Consider the following 22,878-nt stretch of genomic DNA (forward strand, 5'->3'; position numbering starts at 1 on the left):
AATTGCTGAGAAATATTCCATTGTGTATATGTACCACAGCTTTCTTATCCATTCATCTGCCGATGGACATCTAGGTTGCTTTCATGTCCTGGCTATTGTAAACAGTGCTGTGATGAACACTGGGGTATACGTGTCTCTTTCAATTCTAGAGTGGTAACATAGTTTTATGAGCAAATGAGATTAGGACAATTGGATATTCTTGGGAAACAATTGAAACTTGATCTAAATATCACACCTTATACAAAAATTTGAGTATCGTCTCAAAGTGAACCATACATCCAGGTATAAAGTGTAACATTACAAATTTTTTAGAAAAACATGAAGATAATATCTTCATGACCCAAGTCTGGACAAAAAGACTTTTGACATGACCCCAAAAGCACAATTCATAAAAAAAAAAATCACTTAGATTTCATCAAAATTAAAAATGTTTGCTCTGTAAAAGACACTATTAAGAGAAGGAAAAGGATAAACCACAGAATGGCAGGAAATAGTTGTAAATACATTTTCTTCAAGAGACTGTATTCTGAATACAATGAACTCTCTGAACTCAGCAGGAAGAAAACAAACAATCCAGTTGAAACCTGGACAAAAGATTAACACAGACACTTTACCTAAAAGCTATCTGGTAATTAAATAAGAATATAAAGACATGATTAGCATTATTAATAATTAGGGAAATGCAAATTAAGCCACAAAGTGATAACACTTCACATTTCTCACAGGCTAAAATTAAAAATACTGACAATGTCAAGTTCTGGCAAAACTGCAGAAAAATTGGATCACTCATGCATTGCTGGTGGGTGAATGGTCCAGTCATTCGGGAAAAAAGTTCAGCAGTTGCACTTAAACTTAAATATTCACTTACCTTACAGCTCGGCAATCACACTCCTGGGTATTAATGCTTGAAAAGTGAAAAACTTATATTCATTCAAAAATATAAGTACTTGAATATTCATAGCAGCTCTATTTCTGATGATCAAAAACTGGAAACCAGCCAAATGTTCTTCATTAGGTGAATAGACAAATAAATCCGCTGTAATACATCTGTACAATGCCACATTATTTATAGATTTTTCTCAACTTGCAATAGAATTGTGTCTCAATAAACCATGTTCAGTTGAGAGGATCATAAATGGAAAATGCATCTAATATACCTAACCAACTGAGTTGAACTCAGTCTACCTTAAAGGTGCTCAACACCAACATTAACCTACAGCTGGGTGAAATCATCTAACACAAAGTCTATTTTATATTAAAATGTTGAAAATCTCATATAATTTATTGAGTACTTTCCTGAAAGTGGGGCTTCCAAGGTGGCTCTAATGGATAAAGAACCTGCCTGCTAAAGCAGAGACATAAGAGATGCAGGCTAAATCCCTGGATCAGGAAGATCCCCTGGAGGAAGGCACAGCACCACACTCGAGTATTCTTGCCTGGAGACTCCCGTGGACAGAGAAGCCTGGTGGGCTCCCGTCCATACCATCTCAGAGTCGGACACAACTGAAGGAACCTAACACACACACTAGAAGTAAAAAACAGAATGGTTGTATGAGAACAGAGTGAATGTAAGCGTGTCTGTTGTTTACCCTCCTGATCTCAGGGCTGACCAGGAGCTCAGCTCACTGCTGCTGCCCAGAATCACCAGGGAATGTTATACCACATGTTGCTAGCATGGGGGAAGATCATATTTAAAAATTCAAAGTATGGTTTCTACTTTCTACTGAAAGTTCATCACTGTCTTGCCACTGTAAGGTAAAGAAATCCAGAGTCAGAACATCCTAAGATGGTAACAGTCTGTAGTGATTAAAAGAAACGGACTACTGATACGTGCAATAGCCTAGATGGGGCTTCCCTGGTGGCTCAGTGGTAAAAATCTGCCTGCGAAGCAGGAGATGTGGGTTTGATCTCTGGGTCAAGAAATCCCCTGGAGAAGGAAAAGGCAACTCACTCCAGTATTCATGCCTGGAAAATTCCATAGACAGAGGAGCCTGGTGGGCTACAGTACATGGGGTCACAAAAGAGTCAGACAGGACTTAGAGACTAAACAACAATAGCCTAGATGGATCTCAGGATGTTATGCTGGATGAAAAAGTAGTCACTCATAGGCTACATGGTATATGATTACACTTATTGGATTATTATTATGCTTACATAGTGTGATTTTGCTTAAACAACATTCTCAAAGGTACAAAATATAAAGATGAAAAGGAGATGAGTAGTTAGCAGGGTTATAAAGAGTTGCAGGGATGGGGAAGGTATTCAAAGAGGATTTCTTTAGAGAGATGAAACAATTTTGTGTCATGATTTCAGTGGTGGTACAAGAACTTATACATGTGATAAGATTTCTTAGAGTGATGTATGAAAACCTAAGAGTGTATGTCAAAATTGATGTATAAGGTTATGATATTTTGGTAAACTTGTATTAATATCAATTTTTTGATAGATATGAAATCAATATCAGATTTCAAAAGAATAATATTTTATTCTGGTTATAATTTCATTTAAATATAAACCACTGAATAGGCTCTGAAACTCAGATGGGCTGATTTTCTAAAATCACTTCATGTTGCAGTAATTTTATTTATTGAAAAGTCTAAGTAGAGCTCTGGGACTCAGTGGAAAAACAAAAGAGATACATTAATTATTTTGGATAAGATTGCTTTTCTCCCAGAAGGCCTAAGATCTGTGAATGTTTTAAAACAGTCAGTAGATTCTGGATAGAAAAAAGTAAGTATAGGCTAAATGAATGACCAATCAGTAGATTTCAAGAAAGTTTTGTAGGCTATACAAAATTATATCTTAAACAGGATGGCAAATAATTTTACTGAATAATTACCAGTGTATGTTAACTTGTTTAATCTTTAATTCCCCTCAATTCAAATCTTTAATATTAATTGCTTTTTTCAAGCCCTTTTTCAGGATCTGCCAAATTTAATGACCAAGGAAACATGAGTAGACAGAGTAAAAGTTTGTGGTGAGCCAAACTGTTTTCCTTCTGAGCACAGACCAGCTGGTCTAGGAACATGACAAATGGCACCTCCCGTCTGGGGGAGGAGCCACACAGGAACCAGGTGCTGTGTAAATGTGCTGGCAGGCACTTACAGACACTGAAATCTTAGCTCGAGGCAGAATTAGACACGCTTGTGCTGGGGAATCCATGCCTCATGCCGCTCTCCAGTCTGCTCTGGGTGTTCCTGACCTTCACCTTCTCTGGTAGGGATGCTTCCAGGCATGGGTGTGAGTGTTCAGGGTGAAAGGACTGCACACAGGCACGTGTTACTTCACAGGGACTTGGGGAGGAAAGGAGGATTGGAGAAAAGCAAGCATCTTAGGATTTCAGTTTGGATTGTAAATATTTGAGTACAAAATTAGCATAATTTCCACATTAGTTTGTTCACTATTTCAGCTCTGTTTTCTTGTCCCCCCCCCACCCCCAGGATCTGTTGTGGCCCAGAGTGTTACTCAAGACCAACCACACATAGTCACTGAAGTGGGGAAGACAGTCACCCTGAACTGTCGGTATGAACCAAGTTGGAACATGCTCTCCTACTTCATTTTTTGGTACAAGCAGCTTCCCAGTGGACAGATGACTTATCTTATTCGTCAGTATTCAGATGATGGGAATGCAAGGGACGGCCGCTATTCTGTAAATTTCGAGAAAGCTCATAAGTCCATCAACCTCACCATTTCAGCCTTAGAGCTGGAAGATTCTGCAAAGTACTTCTGTGCTCTCCGGGACTCACAGTGCTTAAACTAATAGGAAAGGCTGAACAAAAACCCCAGAACTAAATAAATGAGAGCCCCCCTGCTGCAGGACCCCAGCTGAAAGGCACACCTGCAGACCCCAGACAAGAAATGGTAGTCCTGTGGTTGCTTCATCTGTAGTCTGGATCAGAGGATTTAATTCTAAATTAAAGCTTCTTTGATGTCACTTGGAAGCAGGTGTCCAGAGTGACTGTCAACTAATATGTTCTCCTCTTGAATTCTTGACTTTAAGTCAATAGTACAGAAGATGTGTAAAATTGTCTAAAGCTGTAAACTTGCTCCATAATAATTTAAAGTGACAGTTTCCCTAAAATACACTCACATCACAAATCTGGGTATAGTTATCATGAATCATCATGAAAATCATTTCCTTAGTCCTTTCTTCTTAGACTTTTGTCCCTTAAGGTACAATCAGAGAAGCAGAAACACTAGTGGTGTCGAATAAGAAATTAGTTATAAAGATTAGAATTCAGACAATTGCTAGGTCTGGTGGAAGATTGTATACAAAGTTGTTATCTTAGTATCTGGTGTTGAGACTGAATTTAGTGTTAGTCAGTTGGAGTAATATTTGTAGAAGAACATTGGATAGAGACTGAAGCATGAATGAACTGTGACTCAAATGACATACTAGAACCATGAAGATAATGGAGCCCACAAAGACACACTAAAACTTGTCTATGTCTCACTTCCCTCAGTTTCACAGTAGTGGGTGACCTTAGGAGAAGTAGGTATCATTTGGCATCATGCTACATACATACTTGGCCCAAGACAGAGAAAGATGAGAAGGAGACTTGGTTGGAAGTGAAGGAGTTGTGAGTCAACAATAAGATGAACTATCAGATCAGTAGCAACATGTATGATTAACCATAGTCCCTGGAGCCCTGCACCAAAACCCAAACATAAAAACTGTGGCTGCTTCATCACAACGACCTTCCAAATGTTAGACAAGTTCCTTTGGTGGCCAACCCTAAGTCCGAACAATATAAAAGCACATTCTGGGAAAGATACTTCCTGTTAGTTAAGATAGATCAAAGCTGCTACAGTACCCTCTTTGTTAACTTGTCATCCATCTGTACTCTTTTAACCACTTTTGAATAAGGATGATTAGAAAGCTGTGCTTCTTGCTCATGTTGTTGTTGCTGTTCAGTCACTAAGTCGTGTCTGACTGTTTGTGACTCCATGGACTGCAGCTCGCCAGGCTCCTTTATCTTCCTTTATCTCCCAAGTTTGCTCAAATCCATGTCCATTAATTTGGTGGTACCATATAACCGTCTCATCCTCTGTTGCCCTCTTCTTTTGCCTTCACTCTTTCCCAGGATCAGGCTCGGTCTTTTCCAATGAGTTGGCTCTTCTCAACAAGTGGCTAAAGTATTGGAGTTTCAGCTTCAGCATCAGTCCTTCCAATGAATATTCAGGGTTGATTTCCTTTGAGATTAACTACTTTGATCTCCTTGCAGTCTGAGGGACTCTCAAGAGTCTTCTCCAGCACCACACTTCTTGCTATTATGATGCAGTAATTCCTCATTCAACCCAAAACCTTTTAACCTTATCCTTCAAAAATTAGAGCAAGCTCATTTATCCATTTGTAGGTGATGTTATTTTATCTTCTAGCTAGCCACACTCTCCCTCTGAATCCTGTATCTTCACTACTGAGATAAAATAAGATATAAGATTGAGTTATGTTAACATACCTTCCTTATGTTACTACATGCAGGAAAATGGGAAGGGGGAGTTAAAAATGGGTTAATTTAACACATAAAAATATTCATATCAAAATGAAAAACAAATTTTCATAAGTATTATTGTTCTCATTCCTGCAAATGACCACAATAGCTGGCATTTATAATGACCTCTTCCATTACCCATTCCATAACCTGTTTGCTCATAGCAAGCACTTCCACTCACTGCTACACTTGACTTCCTATAAAGCAATCTCCTTATTCAGGAGCAATGCTATGAGGAAAGCTATAAATTTGAATAAGGAATTCTGCAAGTCCACCACTCTGGTTTTGACAGATGTTTGCAAGACATTGTATTCTGGGAAACATCATTAAGAATGATTAAAAGATGTTTGCTCTTTGGAAGAAGAGCTATGACAAAGCTAGACAGCAGAGACATTACTTTACCAACAAAGGTCCATCTAGTCAAAGCTATGGTTTTTCCAGTAGTTGTGTTATGTATGTGAGAGTTGGACAATAAAGCTGAGTGTAGAAGAATTGATGCTTTTGAATTGTGGTGTTGGAGAAGACTCTTGAGAGTACCTTGGACTTCATGGAGATCCAACCAGTCAATTCTAAAGGGAATCAGTCCTGAATATTCATTGGAAGGACTGAGGCTGAAGCTGAAACTCCAATACTTTGACCACCTGTGCAAAGAACTGACTCATTGGAAGAGACTCTGATGTTGAGAAAGATTGAAGGCAGGAGAAGGGGAATACAGAGGATAAGATGGTTGGATGGCATCACTGACTCAATGAACTTAAGTTTGAGCAAGCTCCAGGAGTTGGTGAGGGACAGGGAAGCCTGGTGTGCTGCAGTCCATGGGGTCGCAAAGAGTAGTACATGACTGAGCGGCTGAACTGAGCTGATAACTTCACATCAGAAGCAATAGAAGCCACCAAGGTAAAAAAACAAACAAACAAACAAACAAAAAAATTTATAGAGTTTAAAGAAAACAAACTAAATATCCAAGCCAGTTGCTTATGAACACGAAAATATATTTTTAAATTGTGTTTGTTATAAATCACCACTAAGAGTTTTGAAAGTCAAAGCACAGACTGATAAACTGTATTTGCAATGCATATTTCTGAAAAAGGACTCAAATGCAGAATATGTTAGAAGTTCCTTTACATCATTAAGAAAATAGATAATAAAGAATGAGAAAATCTTGGAGATCCAACTCAGAAATAAGATATCCAATAGTTAATACATATATAAAGGCCTTAATATTATTATTAATTAGGGAAATGAAAATAATATTTTATCTCGGCATTCCATCTTGGTCCTTTCATTACTCTGAGTATCAATGTGGCTAGGAGAATATGACTCCAGGAAATAGGGAGAAATAATAACTGTCTCCAGGAAAATACGTCATTAAGTGAATTTTCTAGAAGCTTCCATCATTGAACCAATGTGGAGAAAAGAACAAACAATAACAAGTCACAGACATTGAAGGAGAGGTAGGATTTACTGGAAAAGAAGGAAGTTGGTATATTTACTGAGTTTTACTCAATGTCAGGCACTGTGGTTTGCCTTTTAGATTCATTATCTAATTTAAATATCAAAACCCTGTTTCCTTTAAAGTAAAGTAATTAGCCTCCAACTAATGAAAATAAATGAAAAAAAAAAAAAAAGACAGAAATCTATCCTGCTGCATATGATGTGTACCTAAACGTCTATCGCTGTGTTTATGCTTTGGGAATTGCTTTGATTTGTGAGTCAGAGATGAAGGAACAGATGCTTGTACTCAATCTTGCCAAGTGCAATGAGAGGTGCTGTAGCATTTTCCAAATATCAGCATATCCCTTCAGTCACATTTTCACTCATTTCCTCCCCTTCACGGTCTTTGAGTTCACTTTCTGTTTCCTTACTTCACTTTTCATGAAATGTATCTTTTCGTTCCTTTAGTTATTGAAGTATTCTCAGTAATTAGCACAGTACCCAGCAAATAGTATGTGTTCAACAAATATTTATTAAGTAAAGAAATATTTATGACTGATGTTACTAGTAATTGCTAGGGATGCAATAAAATATTGAAAGGGTGAGTTAGATCTTTTTAAAAATAGAAAAGAGTCAACATCACACAGATTTCACAACGAAGACAGGGGTATATTTGAAGATACTTATTCATTCATAAACTCATTAATCCTATTCTTCTATTTCCCTTTCTTTTCCTTCCACCCTCCCTCTCTCTTTTCCTTCTTTCCTCTCTTTACTCCTCTTTCCTATCATTGTTAGTGAAACAGGTACCCAAGTACTTTGTTAAGGTCTTCTTGTGAAACTTTAGCTTATTCCAACACAAAATTCTTTCTTCCATTAAAATTCCCTGTACATTGTGTTTCTCATAAAGAGGTTGACACCAGGTATTTTTAAAGGTTAAAATTGCACTTAACTCATTCCCCCAATGAGGCAGGGAATTCTCCTAATTTTAGAAAAGTGGATAAAAAATAGTTATTTGGATATCAGCTGGTATTGTCATTCACACCATCTTCCATAACTATAAGCCAACAAAGGTGTTAAAAGTCCATATGGTATTTCAGCAAACCCATGGCCACTGGAAACACAGTGCTTGCCAACCCAAAAGTGGTGAACAGATTTTAAAAAGCCTTTTCTTATTCCTGTTTTTTCATCTTCGTTCAGAAATAATACTTAACAATAAAAAAAAAGTGCTATCCTTATACCAAACGTGTCCTACTTTAAAACATTCTACTGAACTTATCTTTAGAAACTACAGAATTAATGTGTACTGTTTAATAGAACTGTCATTAGTTCTATCACTGATTCTACCAGTAGAGCAGATGATCTCACAAGAAAAATAACAGGAGTTAGGAACTTGAAGCTACATTAGCTCACTGTGTCTTTTAACTGTTTTTCCCTATAACTAATACATTAATAAATTGAATCAGGAAGATATTGTTATCAGTGCACCCTGAGGATTCTAATGGTTTACAAATTCTACCTGTTTGCACATCTGAGGGACTGAATCTAAAGTAAGATGAATATCTAATTCATTTGTTACACCAGAATTCCATAAAACAGGCAACATACTAAGTGATTTTCAAATTAACTAATAACAAGTGTACACACAATACAGCACTTGGAAAAGAAAGCATCCTGGGCACAAAGAGGAGGAGAAAACTTCTGAAAATAATTCATTTTAGTAATTAGAACGAAAGTTTAGAAATCTGCATCATCCAAGTAATAAATATGTGATAACTATAAAATGTTAAAAAAGTTCTAAAAACAGAAGAAAAATTGAAATAAAGGAGAATGATATAAGCAGATGGAGAGGGTGACAAAGTAAAATTTTGTGATAAAATTAATACTGAAAATGTATTACACTAAAAATTGGAAAACATTTGCCTTTATGAGCCAAGGATAAAGGGTTTTCATTTCAATAAGTGACATTCCATCATTTTTCCTATGGAAAAGTGTATTATGGTCCTCAGAGCATATATAAATAGCAGTCAGAGCGCAGATCTGAATGTAAGAGTAATGTATGAAGTTAATGGAAAAAATACAAAACTTGTGTTAGGTACACATTTCTTAAACAGGACACAAACATGGCTAAGCATCAAAACTAGTCTATATCATATATACATTCATTTTTTGTGTCACTTTTCTGTATAGCAGAGATGGGCACAACATTGTAAACCAACTACCCTTCATTAAAAAACTGATGTATATTAAAATTGCCATTAAAAGTATTCAAGAGTTGAAAGGATAGCTAGAAAATCTATTAAAGGGTAACTAGTGAATATATTTACAGTATTATTATGTTATCAAAGTTAATATTACTAATTATAAAAATATTATATTATCAAATATTAGTTATAAAATATATTATCATACTATGAAAGGGCTCACTTTGATTTCAAAATATCTCCTTCAAATCAACAAGAATACAAACAAATTGATAGAAAAGACAAAAGTCTGAAGTAGGCATTTGACAATAGAAGATATTCAAGTGGTCAATAAACATGTCATTCCCATAAGATGCATAAGCTGACATAGCTAATTTATACTGGTAGAAATCAGAATACTGTTTTAAATGGGTCAGTATCATAAAGGGAACTCTGAAGGGCTGGTAATGCTCTGTTTCTTGATCTGAGTGTTGGTTATAGGTATTGGTTATGTGAAAATTTACCTTGCTGTACCCTTATATTGCATTTTCTTATATGAATATAAAACTCCAATAAAAACTAAAATGATACATGATGATCTCTTATTAATTATTAGTTGTAAGGTGACAATAAACTAAAACTAAATTTCAGGTGTTTTCATTCTAGTTTTCCTTTTCTGCTACTGAAGTATTTAAGTAAGAACACATTTGTGAAACAAGCATGACTTCTGACCATGTGTAAGCATTGACTTTCTATTCATAGACCATAGATGAGAAATGTGTCATTTGTCTTTTTCATCTATCCAACATACAAATGTGTGATTTTGATGTTTGGTATGTAGTATCAGGACTTCCCTGGTGGCTCAGCGATAAAGAATCTGCCTGCAATGCAGGAACCGCAGGAGCCTTGGGTTCGATCTCTGGGTCAGGAAGATCCCCTGGAGGAGGGCATGACAACCCACTCCAGTATTCTTGCCTGGAGAATCCCATGGACAGAGGAACCTGGAAGGCTACATACAGTACATAGGGTCAGAAAGAGTCAGACATGACTGAAGTGACTTTGCACGCATGAAACACATGTAGTATCAAGGTACCAACACGTTGACATTTGGCATTATTAGGAAAACTGGAAAACTCTAGTGAATAGGAAAGGGTGATAAAATGCTCAAGATGCTTACATCTTGTTGATTACAACAGAGTTCAAGCTGATCCCAAGCTATGAAAGTCTGGGGAAGATACATGTTTTTCTCTAGGAACATTGCTAACAAACAGAATATTGGGATTCTGGTAAGGATGAAGAAGTAAATCTACTTGTAGACAATGAACAGTACCTGCCACATCCTTAAATATTAAAGGGCTCCTGAAACACTGTGGCATGCTATGCAGTCAATGAGATTTATTAGCCAACATCTTTATCGCTAACATTATCCCAGAATCTGGTGCTGGGTTCTGGTTTGCTGTAAAAACAGAAAAGGAAGTTCATCTTGTCTTTGGACTTCAAAGTCTGGTGAAATGGAAGAGAGAGAGGAACATTTATAAAGGAGCTTTGGAATGATTATCTTTACTCTCCCTTTTAGTTAAGGAAGCGATAGCCTCTGTGAAAATTCCTTCCACATGGCCTTAACTAAAACTGACTGGTATAAATATATTTCTCTCTCTCGTGGTTGCTCCTTAGTCTCCCTCATCTAAAACATTTTGAATTTAGAGATGGGAGAAGCATTCTCTTCACAACCACACCCGTGCAAAAATAGACTCTTGTCTTTGCTCTCAATCTCAAACAGAGCCCTCAATCATTGACAGTCCAGGAAAGAGAGATTTCCATTCTGAACTGTAGTTATGAGAAGAGTGCATTTGACTACTTCCCATGGCATCAGCAACACCCTGGTAAAGGCCCTGCACTCTTGATAACCATATGCTTGGTTGTGAATAAAAAGGAAGACTCACAGTTCCCCTCAGTAAGAGTGTCAAACAGCTTTCACTGCACATCACAACTTCCCAGCCTGGGGACTCAGTCACCTACTTCTGTGCAGAAAGTGCACAGTGGTCCCCTGGCACCTGCAGCCTGTACCCAAACCTGCAGCTGAGGCTCCAGACACGCCTGACGTATAGATGAAATACACTCACAGACAGACAGACAGACACACACACACACTTCAGTTTGTGCATAAAAATTTTAATATTTTTAAGAAAATTGAAAGAAACACATGCACCCCAATGTTTATCACAACACTGTTTATAGTAGCCAAGACATGGAAGTGACCTAGATGTCCATCAGCAGATGAATGGATAAGAAAGCTGTGGTACATGTACACAATGGAATATTACTCAGCCATTAAAAAGAATACATTTGAATCAGTTCTAATGAGGTGGATGAAACTGGCGCCTATTATACAGAGTGAAGGAAGCCAGAAAGAAAAACACAAATACAGTATACTAATGCGTATATATGGAATTTAGAAAGAAGGTAACAATAACCCTGTATGCTAGACAGCAAAAGAGACACAGGTTTATTGAACAGTCTTTTGGACTCTGTGGGAGAGAGCGAGGGTGGGATGATATGGGAGGATGGCATTGAAACATGTAAAATATCATATGTGAAATGAATCACCAGTCCAGGTTTGATGCATGATGCAGGGTGCTCCGGGCTGGTGCACTGGGATGACCCAGAGGGATGGGATGGAGAGGGAGGTGGGACGGACGTTCAGGATGGGGAATACATGTACACTCATGGTGGATTCAAGTCAGTGCATGGCAAAACAAATACAATATTGTAAAGTAAAATAAAAAAATAAATAAATTTAAAAGAAATTAAAAAAAAGAAAATTGAAATTATATAGAATTTATTCTTTGGTCAAAAGTGGAATTGACTAAGAAAATCAATGGCAAAATGATATCTTTAGAAATGCCCACATCTTTGAAATTGAGGTATTAAAATTTAGAATAACCCATAGGTTAAAGAAATAATTACTTGGCTATTAGAAAATATTGTGAAAGAAAATATAGTGAGAACATATACATATAAATGTTATGAGATACAGCTAATATTATACATAGGAGGAATTTCTCTTTTAAATACTTATACTACTAAAGAAAAAGACTGCAAAGCAATTATCTAAGCTTTCAACAAAAAAGATAGAAAAAGAAGAACAAATTATAATATAAACTGAAATAAGAAAATAATAAAAATGTCAAGTTGGTAAAGCAGAAATAAAATAATAGAAATAGCCATGAGATACAAAGTTAATTTTGCTAAAATGATTAATAAACTTGATTAATGATTAATTAATGATTAATCATTAACTAAAATGATTAATATTCCTAGGTAGAATTATCATGGTGAAAAAAGAGAAAACACAAATTAGAAATATAAAGAATGAAAAAGTAAACCATAGATGCCACAGTGTTAAAAGGATAGAGTCCGTCTGCTGTCCACCTGAAACTATCACAACATTGCTAATTGGCTATACTCCAATACAAGAGAAAAAGTTAAATAAAAATGAATAAAAAGAGATAATAAAAATCATTAACAGGATAATGCTACTGACTTATCCCGAGTGGGGATGTGAGAAAGTGGGGAAATTTGATTTTTTGGCAAAGGTGCAATGACTATTCAATGGAGAAATGATAGTCGTATGAGCAAATGATTTAGGGACAATTGGATATTCCTAGGCAAATAACTGAGTCTTGGCCTAAATCTCACACCTTATACAAAAATTTGAGGAAAATCACAAAATGGACCATACACCCAAGTGTAAAATCTAAAACTATAAGTCTTTTAAAAAAATCTTCAGGACCAAGTGTTGGACAAAATTATTCTTGTCATGACATCAAAGCACGATCCATAAAAAATAAAATATTTCATCAAAAGTAAAATTGCTTGCTCTGTGAAAGATACTAGTAAGAGAATGAAAAAGACAAACCACAGAATGCAGGAAATATTTTCACGATGCATTTTCATCAAAGGATGGTGTTCAGAAAGTAATGACTGTCTAAATTCAGGAGGAAGAAAACAAGTAGTCCAATTGGAAAATGGTTCACCCAGACATTTTGTGGAAGAGCTATGTGTTAGGGAAATAAACATGTAAACAGATGTTCAGCATCATTAACCATCAGGGAAATGCAAATTAAAACCACAATGAAATACCACTCCACATCTTTCTTAATGGCTAAAATGAAAAATAATGATGATACCAAGTTCTGGCAATGATGTAGAGAAATTGGATCACTCATACATTGCTGGTGGGTAAAATAAAACATTCATTCTGGAAGACAGCTTAGCAGTTCCACATAAACTTAAATATTCACTCACCTTAGAATTCAGCAGTCACACTCCTTTATGGGCATTTATACTGGAATAATGAAAAACTTATGTTCACAAAAAATTTGTACTTGAATATTCATGGGAACTATATATGTGATGGCCAAAAACTGGAATCCAGCCAAATGTTCTTCATTGTGTGAGTAGATAAATATGCTGTGGTACACCCATTCAGTACAATATTATTTATAGATCTATCTCAACTTGCTATAAGATTGTCTAAATAAACCATTTTAAGTTGAAAATGTTTTACGTGGAAAATGTATATAATATACTTAACCTACTGTGCATCAGAGTTCTGCCTGGCCTAATCTTAAAGGTGTTGTACTGAAAGTGAAAAACAGAATGGCTGTGTGGGTGCTGCTGCTACTGCTGCTGAGTCACTTCAGTCGTGTCTGACTCTGTGTGACCGTATGGGTACAGAATGGTTGCGAGTGTATCCCTTGTTCACCCTCATGATCCCAGGGTTGACTGAGAGCTCAGCTTGCCGTTGCTGCCCAGCATCACTAGAGAATGTCATACAGCATGTTGCTAGCATGGGAAAAGATAAAAATTAAAAATACAAAGTATGGTTTCTAGTGAGTGCATATATATGTTTCTCACTACCATAGCATGAAAAATCCTGAGTTGATTCATCACAAGTTGGGGACAGTCTGTAGTGATTAAAAGAAACTTACTATTGATTCATGCAACAGCCTAGATGGATCTCAATGCTGAGTGAATAAAAGTATCTCAGAAGACTACATGATACATGCTTACACACCATATTATTACAATTGCATGCATAATGTATGAATTTACTTATACAGCATTCTCAAAATAACAAAATATAGGCATGAGATCAGTAGTTGCTAAGAGTTATCATGAGTTGCAGGGGTGGAGACAGTGTGAAAGTGGTTTTCTCTAGAGAGATGGAACAATCCTGCATCATGATTTTAGTGATGGTACAAAAACCTGTACCAGTGATAAAATTGCAGAGCTATGCATAAAAAAGAGTGCATATAAAGCTAATATATCAGATTATCATCTGTATCTTAGTAATACTTTATAAATATAAATTTTCTAGTATATATATAATATTGATAGTTATATATGCTACATATACAATATCATGCTGCTGCCCAGTTGCTGTGGATATTCACAGTATCTTCTACTTAAATACAAGTAGGTTTGGTCATGCAAACCAGGGTATCAGCTGCCTGTCAGCACTCAGAGGTGAAATGGGACAGAGGAGATGTCTCAACTAAATCTGCACTCCCCTCCGTGCGTCAGTCACTAACAACACCGCTCAAGCAACTTAAAAACAAGGAGTTGGCACTGTTTTAGAGACCTTGTCTGTACTTTCTTTTCTACTATTCATTTGCCTTTGGTTCTTTTATATTAATTCACCCATTAAAATGGTAAAACCGAATGGAAAATTGACAGCTACATTCAATGAACAGGTAACACTTAACAAAATTTCAGTCATTGCTTTCTGTGCTATAGACGTATACTGTGTGCTTGCAGGCTGTAGACACCAAGTTTTGTTGGAGCGCATTATAGTATTATGGCACAGAAAGAACTGACATGCTTATCTTACCTTTACTTAACAAAAAGAAAAAATAACAAGCAACTAACTAGTGAGACTGAACACTGTGGGCCAATCGGGACAGAAAAAATAACATGAGGACAATTCCAGGACACATGATCTAAGAAGTACAGTTCTACTTGTGGAAGGAATGGGACTGAATTTCCTGATCCTCCTTAAAGTCTGATAAATAAGATTCAATATCAAGTTTCAAAAGAATAATTATTTTATTCTTGTTATAAACTCATACAAACACAAAAAACAGAATAGACTCTGAAAGTTAGGAGGACTGATATTTTATCATTTGATGTAGAAATAATTTTATGTATTGAAAAAACCAAGTAGAGCTCTAAAACCTATTAAAAAATAAGTTAAAAATTTTTGGATAAGACTGCTTTTACCAAGAGGGCCAAAAGTCTGTGAGTATTTAAATAGAGTATTTAGACTTTGGATGGAGAAATGTAAGTATAGGCTAAATGAATGACTAGTAAATAAGTATATTATAAGAAGGGTTCATTGATTATACTAAATCTTATTTTAGGTCTCTTCATGGGGTTACAAACAGCATTATTTTGTTCTTTTTCATGGCTGAGCGATTTCATTGTGGGATTTCCCCGGTGGCTCTGCGGTAAAGAATCCACCTGCCAAGCAGGACACATAGGTTCGATTCCTGGCTCAGGAAGATCCCTGGAAAAAGAAATGGCACCCCACTCCAGTATCTTGCCTGGGAAATCCCATGGGAAGAGAAACTTTGCAGGATACAGTCCATGGATCCCAAAGAGTCAGACACTACTTAGTGACTAAAGAACAACAACAATATCATTGTACATAAGTAACACATTTTATTCATTCCTCTGTCAAAGCATATTTCATTTTGCTGTAACACAAAACTGTAAATCAACCAAACACCAATAAAAATGTAAAAAAAAATCCTATATTAAATGGGATGGCAAAATTATTCTGTGAAATAACTATAAGTGAAAATCAGCTTGTTTGTTCTTTAGTTCCACTCAGTTCACACCTTTAAAATAATTGCTTTTGCAAAGCCCCCTTTCAGGCTCAGCCTAATTTAATTACCTTTGAAAGAAAAATAGACAAAGAAAGGTTTGTGGTGAGCTAGACTTTTTTTCCCCGTCTGTGCACAGACCATGTTATCTATGAACATGACAACCCCCACTTCCTGTCTGAAGGAGTCACACAGGAACCAGATACTATGTATATGCGCTGCCAGGCACACAGAGACACTGAGCTCTCAGCTTGAGGCAGAACTCAGCACATTTGTGCAGGGGAATCCATGCCTCATGCTGCCCTCCAGTCTGCCCTGGGTGTTCCTGGCCTTCACCTTCCCTGGTAGGTATTCTAAAAGAGAAGCAAACATTTATTATTTCAGCTTGTTTTTTTTAGTCTAATTCCTATACTATTTTATTCACTGCTCCATCTCTGTTTTCTAATTTTCCCCACAGGATCCAGTGTGGCCCAGAGAGTTACTCAAGACCAGCCAGACATTTCCAGTCAAGCTGGGGAGGTAGTCACCTTAAGCTGTCGCTATGAGACACTTCGGAGCAGTTACATTTTTTGGTATAAACAGCTTCCCAGTGGAGAGATGATTTACCTTATTAGTCAGGGTTCTTCTAGCCAGAATGCAAGGGATGGCCGCTACTCTATAAATTTTCAGAGATCACAAAGATCCATCAGCCTCACCGTTTCAGACTTACAGCTGGAAGACTCTGCAAAGTACTTCTGTGCTCTCTGGGAACTCACGGTGGTTGAAGTAATAGGAAAAGCTGAACAAAAACCCCAGAGCTTAATAAGAGAGAGCCCCCTGCTGCGGGACCCAGGCTGAAATACACACCTGCAGACCCCAGACAAGAAATGGTAGTCCTGCGGTTGCTTCATCTGTGGTCTGGATCAGAAGATTCAATTCTAAATAAAAGCTCCTTCTATGTCATTTGGAAGCAGGTGTCCAGAGTAACTTTCTACTGATACATTCTTCTCCTGAATTTTTTACTTTAAATCAGCCACACAGAACATGTGTAAAGTTGTCTAAGTTTGAAAACTTGCCCCATAAGAATATAGAATAACAGTTTCACCTAAAGAGGCTCACATCACAAATCTGGATCTAGAAGCTGAAATTGTCATGAAAATCATCTCCTTAGTGCTTTCCCCTCAGAGTTTGTGTAGGGGCACAATCAGAGGAGAACCACCAGTGATGTAGAGTAAGAGATTAGTTATAAGGATTAGAACACAGGCAATGGCGAGAGCTGGTGGGAGAGTCCATAAAAACCGTTGTATTTGTATTTGGTGTTGAGTTGAATTCACTGTAAGTCAACTAGAGTAACATTTGTGAAGGAAAGTTGGATGTGGACAAAAGCACGGACAAACTGTGACATGTATGGAAATATATGAGGACAACGGAACCCACTGAAACTTGTCTTTCTCTAACCTCCTTAGGGCTCACAGTAGTGGGTGACCTTCAGGAGAAGTGGATGTCATTTGCCATCATGCTACATGCATACTTGGTATAATACAAAGAGAACATGAGTAAGATATCTGGTGGAAGGTCAAGAGGTTTTAAGTCAACAATAAATTGAACTATCAGAGCAGCAGCAACAGTATGTATTGCCATAGTCCCTGGAGCCCTGTACCAACCTGAGGAACATAGAAACATGCTACTTCATCATAAGTACCTTCCAAAACTTACACAAATCTCTTTCAGGGCCAACCCTAACCCAGAACAATACAGGGAAGCAAATCCTTGGAAACAGATTTTCATATTGTTGAGTTGAGACTGTATATAAGCTATCATAATAGCTTGACTAGTTAACTTCCCTCAATAACTAGGCATTCATCAGTACCTCTTTGAACATCACAACTTTCTAATAAAGACCACAGGAAAACTATGCTTGCTGTTAATATGATGCAATTATTCTTCATTCAACCAAAATAAGCTGTCTCCTTCAAAGAGACTACCAAGTTCATTTATCTGTTTAAGGTTCTTTCCTCTTTTAGCTAAACACACTCTCCCATTGAATCCTACATCTTAACTACTGAGATACGAGATAAAGATTAAGTTGTAGTGGCATATTTTATGTTATGACAGGCAGGCAAACAGGAGAGGGAAGTTAAAAATGGTTAATGTATACATAAATACATTCATATAAAATGAAAATAATTTTATAACTACTATTGCTTTTGTTTGTTTTTTTGCATAGGAATTGTATTTATCTTACTTTATTTAATGTACTTTTTCCCCCATCTTGAACCCCCCTCCCACCTCCCTCCCCTTCTCATACCTCTGGGTCATCCCATTGCACCAGCCCCGAGCACCCTGTATCATGCATTGAACCTGGGCTGGCGATTCGTTAATGACTATTGCTTTTGTTATTGCTGCAAATGACCACATGATTGTAACTAGGATTTATAACTGCCTCATCCATTACCCATTCCATAAGCTCTTTATCATAGCAAGAACCTCCACTCACTGTTGTACTTGACTTCCTATGAAGCAAGCTGCTTATTCAGGCGCATTGCTATGTGGAAAGTCATAAAGATGAATAAGAAATTCTGAAAGTCGACCAGGATGGTTTTAGCAAAAGTTTGCAAAGCGCTGAAGACAAATCCAAGGGATTATTTTCATGGAAAAAAATCTTGCTAATATTCACAGGAAATTGATCATTGTATTCTGGGAAATATCATTAACAGTGATAACTGACTATCATCACAAGCAACAGAAGTCACAAAAGGAAAGCATTTATAAATTTTCTAAAGAAACCAAACAAATAAAACTTGCAAGAGAAATTCTTGTGAGCATGAATGTATATTTTTAAATTGCCTTTTTTTTTGGTCATTGTTGAAAATCACTGCTAAGAGAGTGGAAAGTCAATGCCAGTGTGGAAGGCAATATACAAAAAACACATTTCTGAAAAAGGAATCAAATGAAGAATATATTAAGAGCTCATAAATCAATAAGAAAAGAAAACAGTTAATCAGAGTAGCAAAATCTTAGAGATCCAAATCAAAAATATTATATCCATTAGGTAGTAAACATGCAAGATAACCTTGATTTTACTGTTTTTAGGAAAACCAAAATCAAACCTCACCTGTTCCATCTGTGTCCTTTCAGCACCCTGTATCAATGTAGCTAGTTGTATATGGTATCAAAAGGATAAGAAAAAAATAATGGCTGTCTCCAAGAAAATAAGAGATTAAGTAAATGTCCTAGAAGCTTCCATCCCTGAACTGATGTGGCGGGGAGAAAAAGTAGATCACAGATCTGGACACTGAAGGAAAGGCAAGTTTTAGTAGAATAAAGAAAGTTGATATTTACTGAACTTACTATAGGTCAGGAAGTGTAGAATGCATTTCTGATTCATTATATAAGCTAAATATCAAAACCCTATGAGACAAGTTTTATTGTTCCAATGCTTGTAATCTTTGGGAAATGAGACATAACTTTCCTAACTGTGAAAAACATCTCAAACCTTTATTGTCATCTAGAGTGTACCATTTAGAGGGCTCCTTGGAGAAGATTTGGGTATGAGGAATCACTTGACCCAGAAGAGGATGAATGGAGGTTTCAGTGATGGCGACACTATGGTTAAAATGGAACCTAACGAGATATATGAAGAATATATCTTCTATCAAGATCTGCAAGACCTTCTAGAATGAACACCAAAAAAAGATGCCCTTTTCATCACAGGGGATTAGAATGCAAACTCAGGAAGCAATGTAAACTTAGTTCAGGCAAGTTTGAACCTGGAGTACAAAATGAAGCAGGGCAAAGACTAATACAGTTTTGCCAAGAAAACACACTGGTCATAGCAAATGCCCTCTTCCAATAACACGAGAGACCACTCTACACTTGAATATCACCAGATGGTTAATACAGAAATAAGATTGGTTATATTCTTTGCAGCCAAAGATGGAGAAACTCTATAGAGTCAGCAAAAACAAGATCTGGAGCTGACTGTGGTCAGATCATGGGCTCCTTATTTTAAAATTCAGGTAAAATTGAAGAAAGGCTGGAAAACCACTAGGCCATTCAGGTGCGACCTAAATCAAATCCCTTAATTTAAACAATTTAAATGGTTATTTAACATAACATTTTCATTAAATTCAATAAATTCATTGGCTCATTCAGCAAACAGATAATTCTTGAGTGCCTAGTCTGTACCGACCTCTCTTATAAACATTTGAATTACATGGGCTTTTGAGTAAATTTTAAATATGGGAATGTTGGATACAAATGAAAACTGAAGAGATCAAGAAGTGAGAATCATATGACTGAAATAAAGCAGTCAAAGATCATTAAAACCTTCTATAGAATGTTTAGGACCAAGAAAACACAGATGAGCACAGAGGTATGACAAGTAAGGTGTGAGCTGTGTGGTGAGGCGCTTCAGTCGTGTCTGACCCTGCGAACACATGGTTTATAGCCCAGCAGGCTCCCTTGTCCAAGGGATTCTCAGGAAAGAATACTGAAGTGGGTCGCCACGCCCTTCTCCAGGGGATCTCCCCAATCCAGGGATTGAAACTGTGTCTCTTAAGTCTCCTGCATTGGCAGGTGAGTTCTTTACCACTAGAGTCACCTGAAGTGAAAGTGAAAGTCTCTCAGTCGTGTCTGACTCTTTGTGAACCCATGGACCGTAGTCCATGGAATTCTCCAGCAGAATACTGGAGTGGGTAGCCTATCCCTTCTCCAGTGTATCTTCCCAACGCAGGAATCGAACCAGGGTCTCCTGCATTGCAGGTGGGTTCTTTACCAACTGAACCATCAGGGAGTCACCTCGGAGGCCTATTTCCCTTCAAACCTGAGGAACTTTTCCAACAGTTGCTTGTTGACTTTTGGCCTGGGTTTAGCTCTCCACTTTTATTCAGTCACAAGAGGGCACTGTTTCATCTGAAAACTGTTTCTGGGAGAAGGGAAGGGAAATTTGTTTTCCATTGATGTGCCAAAAAAATTGAAAAATGACATGCTTTCATCTTCTTTAGACAACCTGCGCTTTATTATCCCTTGTTGACTGTGTGTGATCAAGGATTCAGGGGATCTTAGCCCAATAGCCTAAGCCTTTTCCACGTACCTCCCTAAACACTGCTTCCCCATTTCCCTGCTCTGATTATCCCTTCACCTTTCTATTCCTTAAAATCTTTTTCCCCTCCTCCAACTTTTTTTTACCACTCACACTCATCTCCACCCAAACCCCACTTCGTTTGCCTTTCTTTCTGTCTATTCCTCTGCCTTAGCATCCTTGCTGAACAACAGCCACAAGCATAGGGAACATGAGGATTATGGACCACTGTTTAAGGAGGATGAGGTGAACACCATCTATGTCAATCAGTTAGTATATTAAGAACAGATGCATGAAAAATGTCTACCTAGATGGTGGTAGATGCATGATTTCAAGAACACTTACAAGAACTCCAAGTTCCAGGATGTGTAGCTTTTAGTCTCAATGTTAATCTTTCCATCTCCCAGACCACATCCTACTTTTGAACCTCCTAGGGATTTTCTAAAACATGGACAGGAATTTTCATCATCTTACAACACAGAGCTCAGTGCATTTTTCTGGGATTAAATACTGTATTCCACAAGCTTCTTGGAGCATCAGCCAATTTCTTAAACAAATGATAGACCAATGGTTGTGCATAGACACATCATTGTGAATGGTGTTCCTTTGCCAGAGCCAGACATTAAACTTCACAGATGATTGCACAGTGAGCTGGGAATGTTTCACCATCTTTTGGGGACATGACTAAAACAGAGGAGGAAGACCTAGGTAAGGAAATATTTGATCATTGGCTGAGAAGGTCCTGGCAATAACACAGTGGTATCTGCACTCGTTGTTAAGTCTTACTAACAGCTGTTGCCTCTGTTCTCTGGAACTTCCTTAAGCCAAGGATCAGACACAAGTCTGAGTTCTGAGTCCATGGTCCTGGCTTGTCCTTGAAGTATGAGGCTGGTGACTGGAGTAATCGTGTTTCTGACCTTGGATAAGTGTTCTGTGTCTACAAGGGATGACTTGAGGGCAAAGGGCCACAAAGAGTCACTTACTCTCTACTCCTCTCCCTGTTCTGTATTCAGCATTACAATGATGGAACTGAAGTGATCTGTGGGTTTGCTAAAGAGGACAGATTTCTACATGACAGGTTAAATCATGGCCATGATTCCGGGTGAGTCCTTAGCAGTAAGCAGGTTGTAGGAAATCTCTGGGTCTATTGAGCCAATGACCCATGGAACAAAGCCTATGGATCTCTGATTCTTGCCACATCTTTGGTCTCTATAATTTTGTTGTTGTTCAGTCACTAAGTTGTATACAACTTTTTACGTACATGGACGGCAGTATGCCAGGCTCCTCCGTCCTCCACTTTCTCCTGGAGTATGCTCAAGTTCATGTCCATTGAGATGGTAATGCTGTTTAACCATCTCATCCTCTGATGCCCCCTTCTCCTTTTGCCTTCAATCTTTCCCAGAATCAGGATATTTTCCAATGAGTTGGGTCTTGAACCAAGTATTGGAGCTTCAGTTTCAGCATCAGTCTTTCCAATGAATATTTAGGGTTCATTTCCTTTAGATTGACTGGCTTGATCTCCTTGCAGTCCAACAATGAACACCAATAATATTTTTGCAGGACATAAATAGAAACACTTGAGTAGGGGTTAGGGCCAGACAGTTATGGGATGGTTATGGCTTTGATCCATAGAATTATACTGATTTGTGCTCTGGTGCTAGTTTGATTTCTTAACCCCATAGGGACTATGATTGATGCTAAGACCACCCAGCCCAGCTCCATGGATTGTGCTGAAGGAGATGATGTAAACCTGCCTTGTAATAACTATGCCATTGATGGAAATGACTATATACACTCATATCAGCAAAATCCCAATC

The 22,878-nt window shown here is 37.4% G+C and overlaps 2 gene segments (V, D, J or C); both read left to right on the forward strand.

Moving 5' to 3' along the window:
- Nucleotides 1–3,104: 3,104 nt before the first annotated feature.
- LOC122705715 lies at nucleotides 3,105–3,760 on the forward strand. The segment is given in 2 exon segments: nucleotides 3,105–3,216; nucleotides 3,441–3,760. Coding segments are annotated over 2 exon segments (369 nt in total).
- Nucleotides 3,761–16,250: 12,490 nt separating this feature from the next.
- Nucleotides 16,251–16,836, forward strand: LOC122705716. The segment is given in 2 exon segments: nucleotides 16,251–16,343; nucleotides 16,457–16,836. Coding segments are annotated over 2 exon segments (429 nt in total).
- The last annotated feature ends 6,042 nt before the right edge of the window (nucleotides 16,837–22,878 follow it).

This window comes from Cervus elaphus, chromosome 12 (genome assembly GCF_910594005.1).
Source record: "Cervus elaphus chromosome 12, mCerEla1.1, whole genome shotgun sequence".
Classification (NCBI taxonomy): domain Eukaryota; kingdom Metazoa; phylum Chordata; class Mammalia; order Artiodactyla; family Cervidae; genus Cervus; species Cervus elaphus.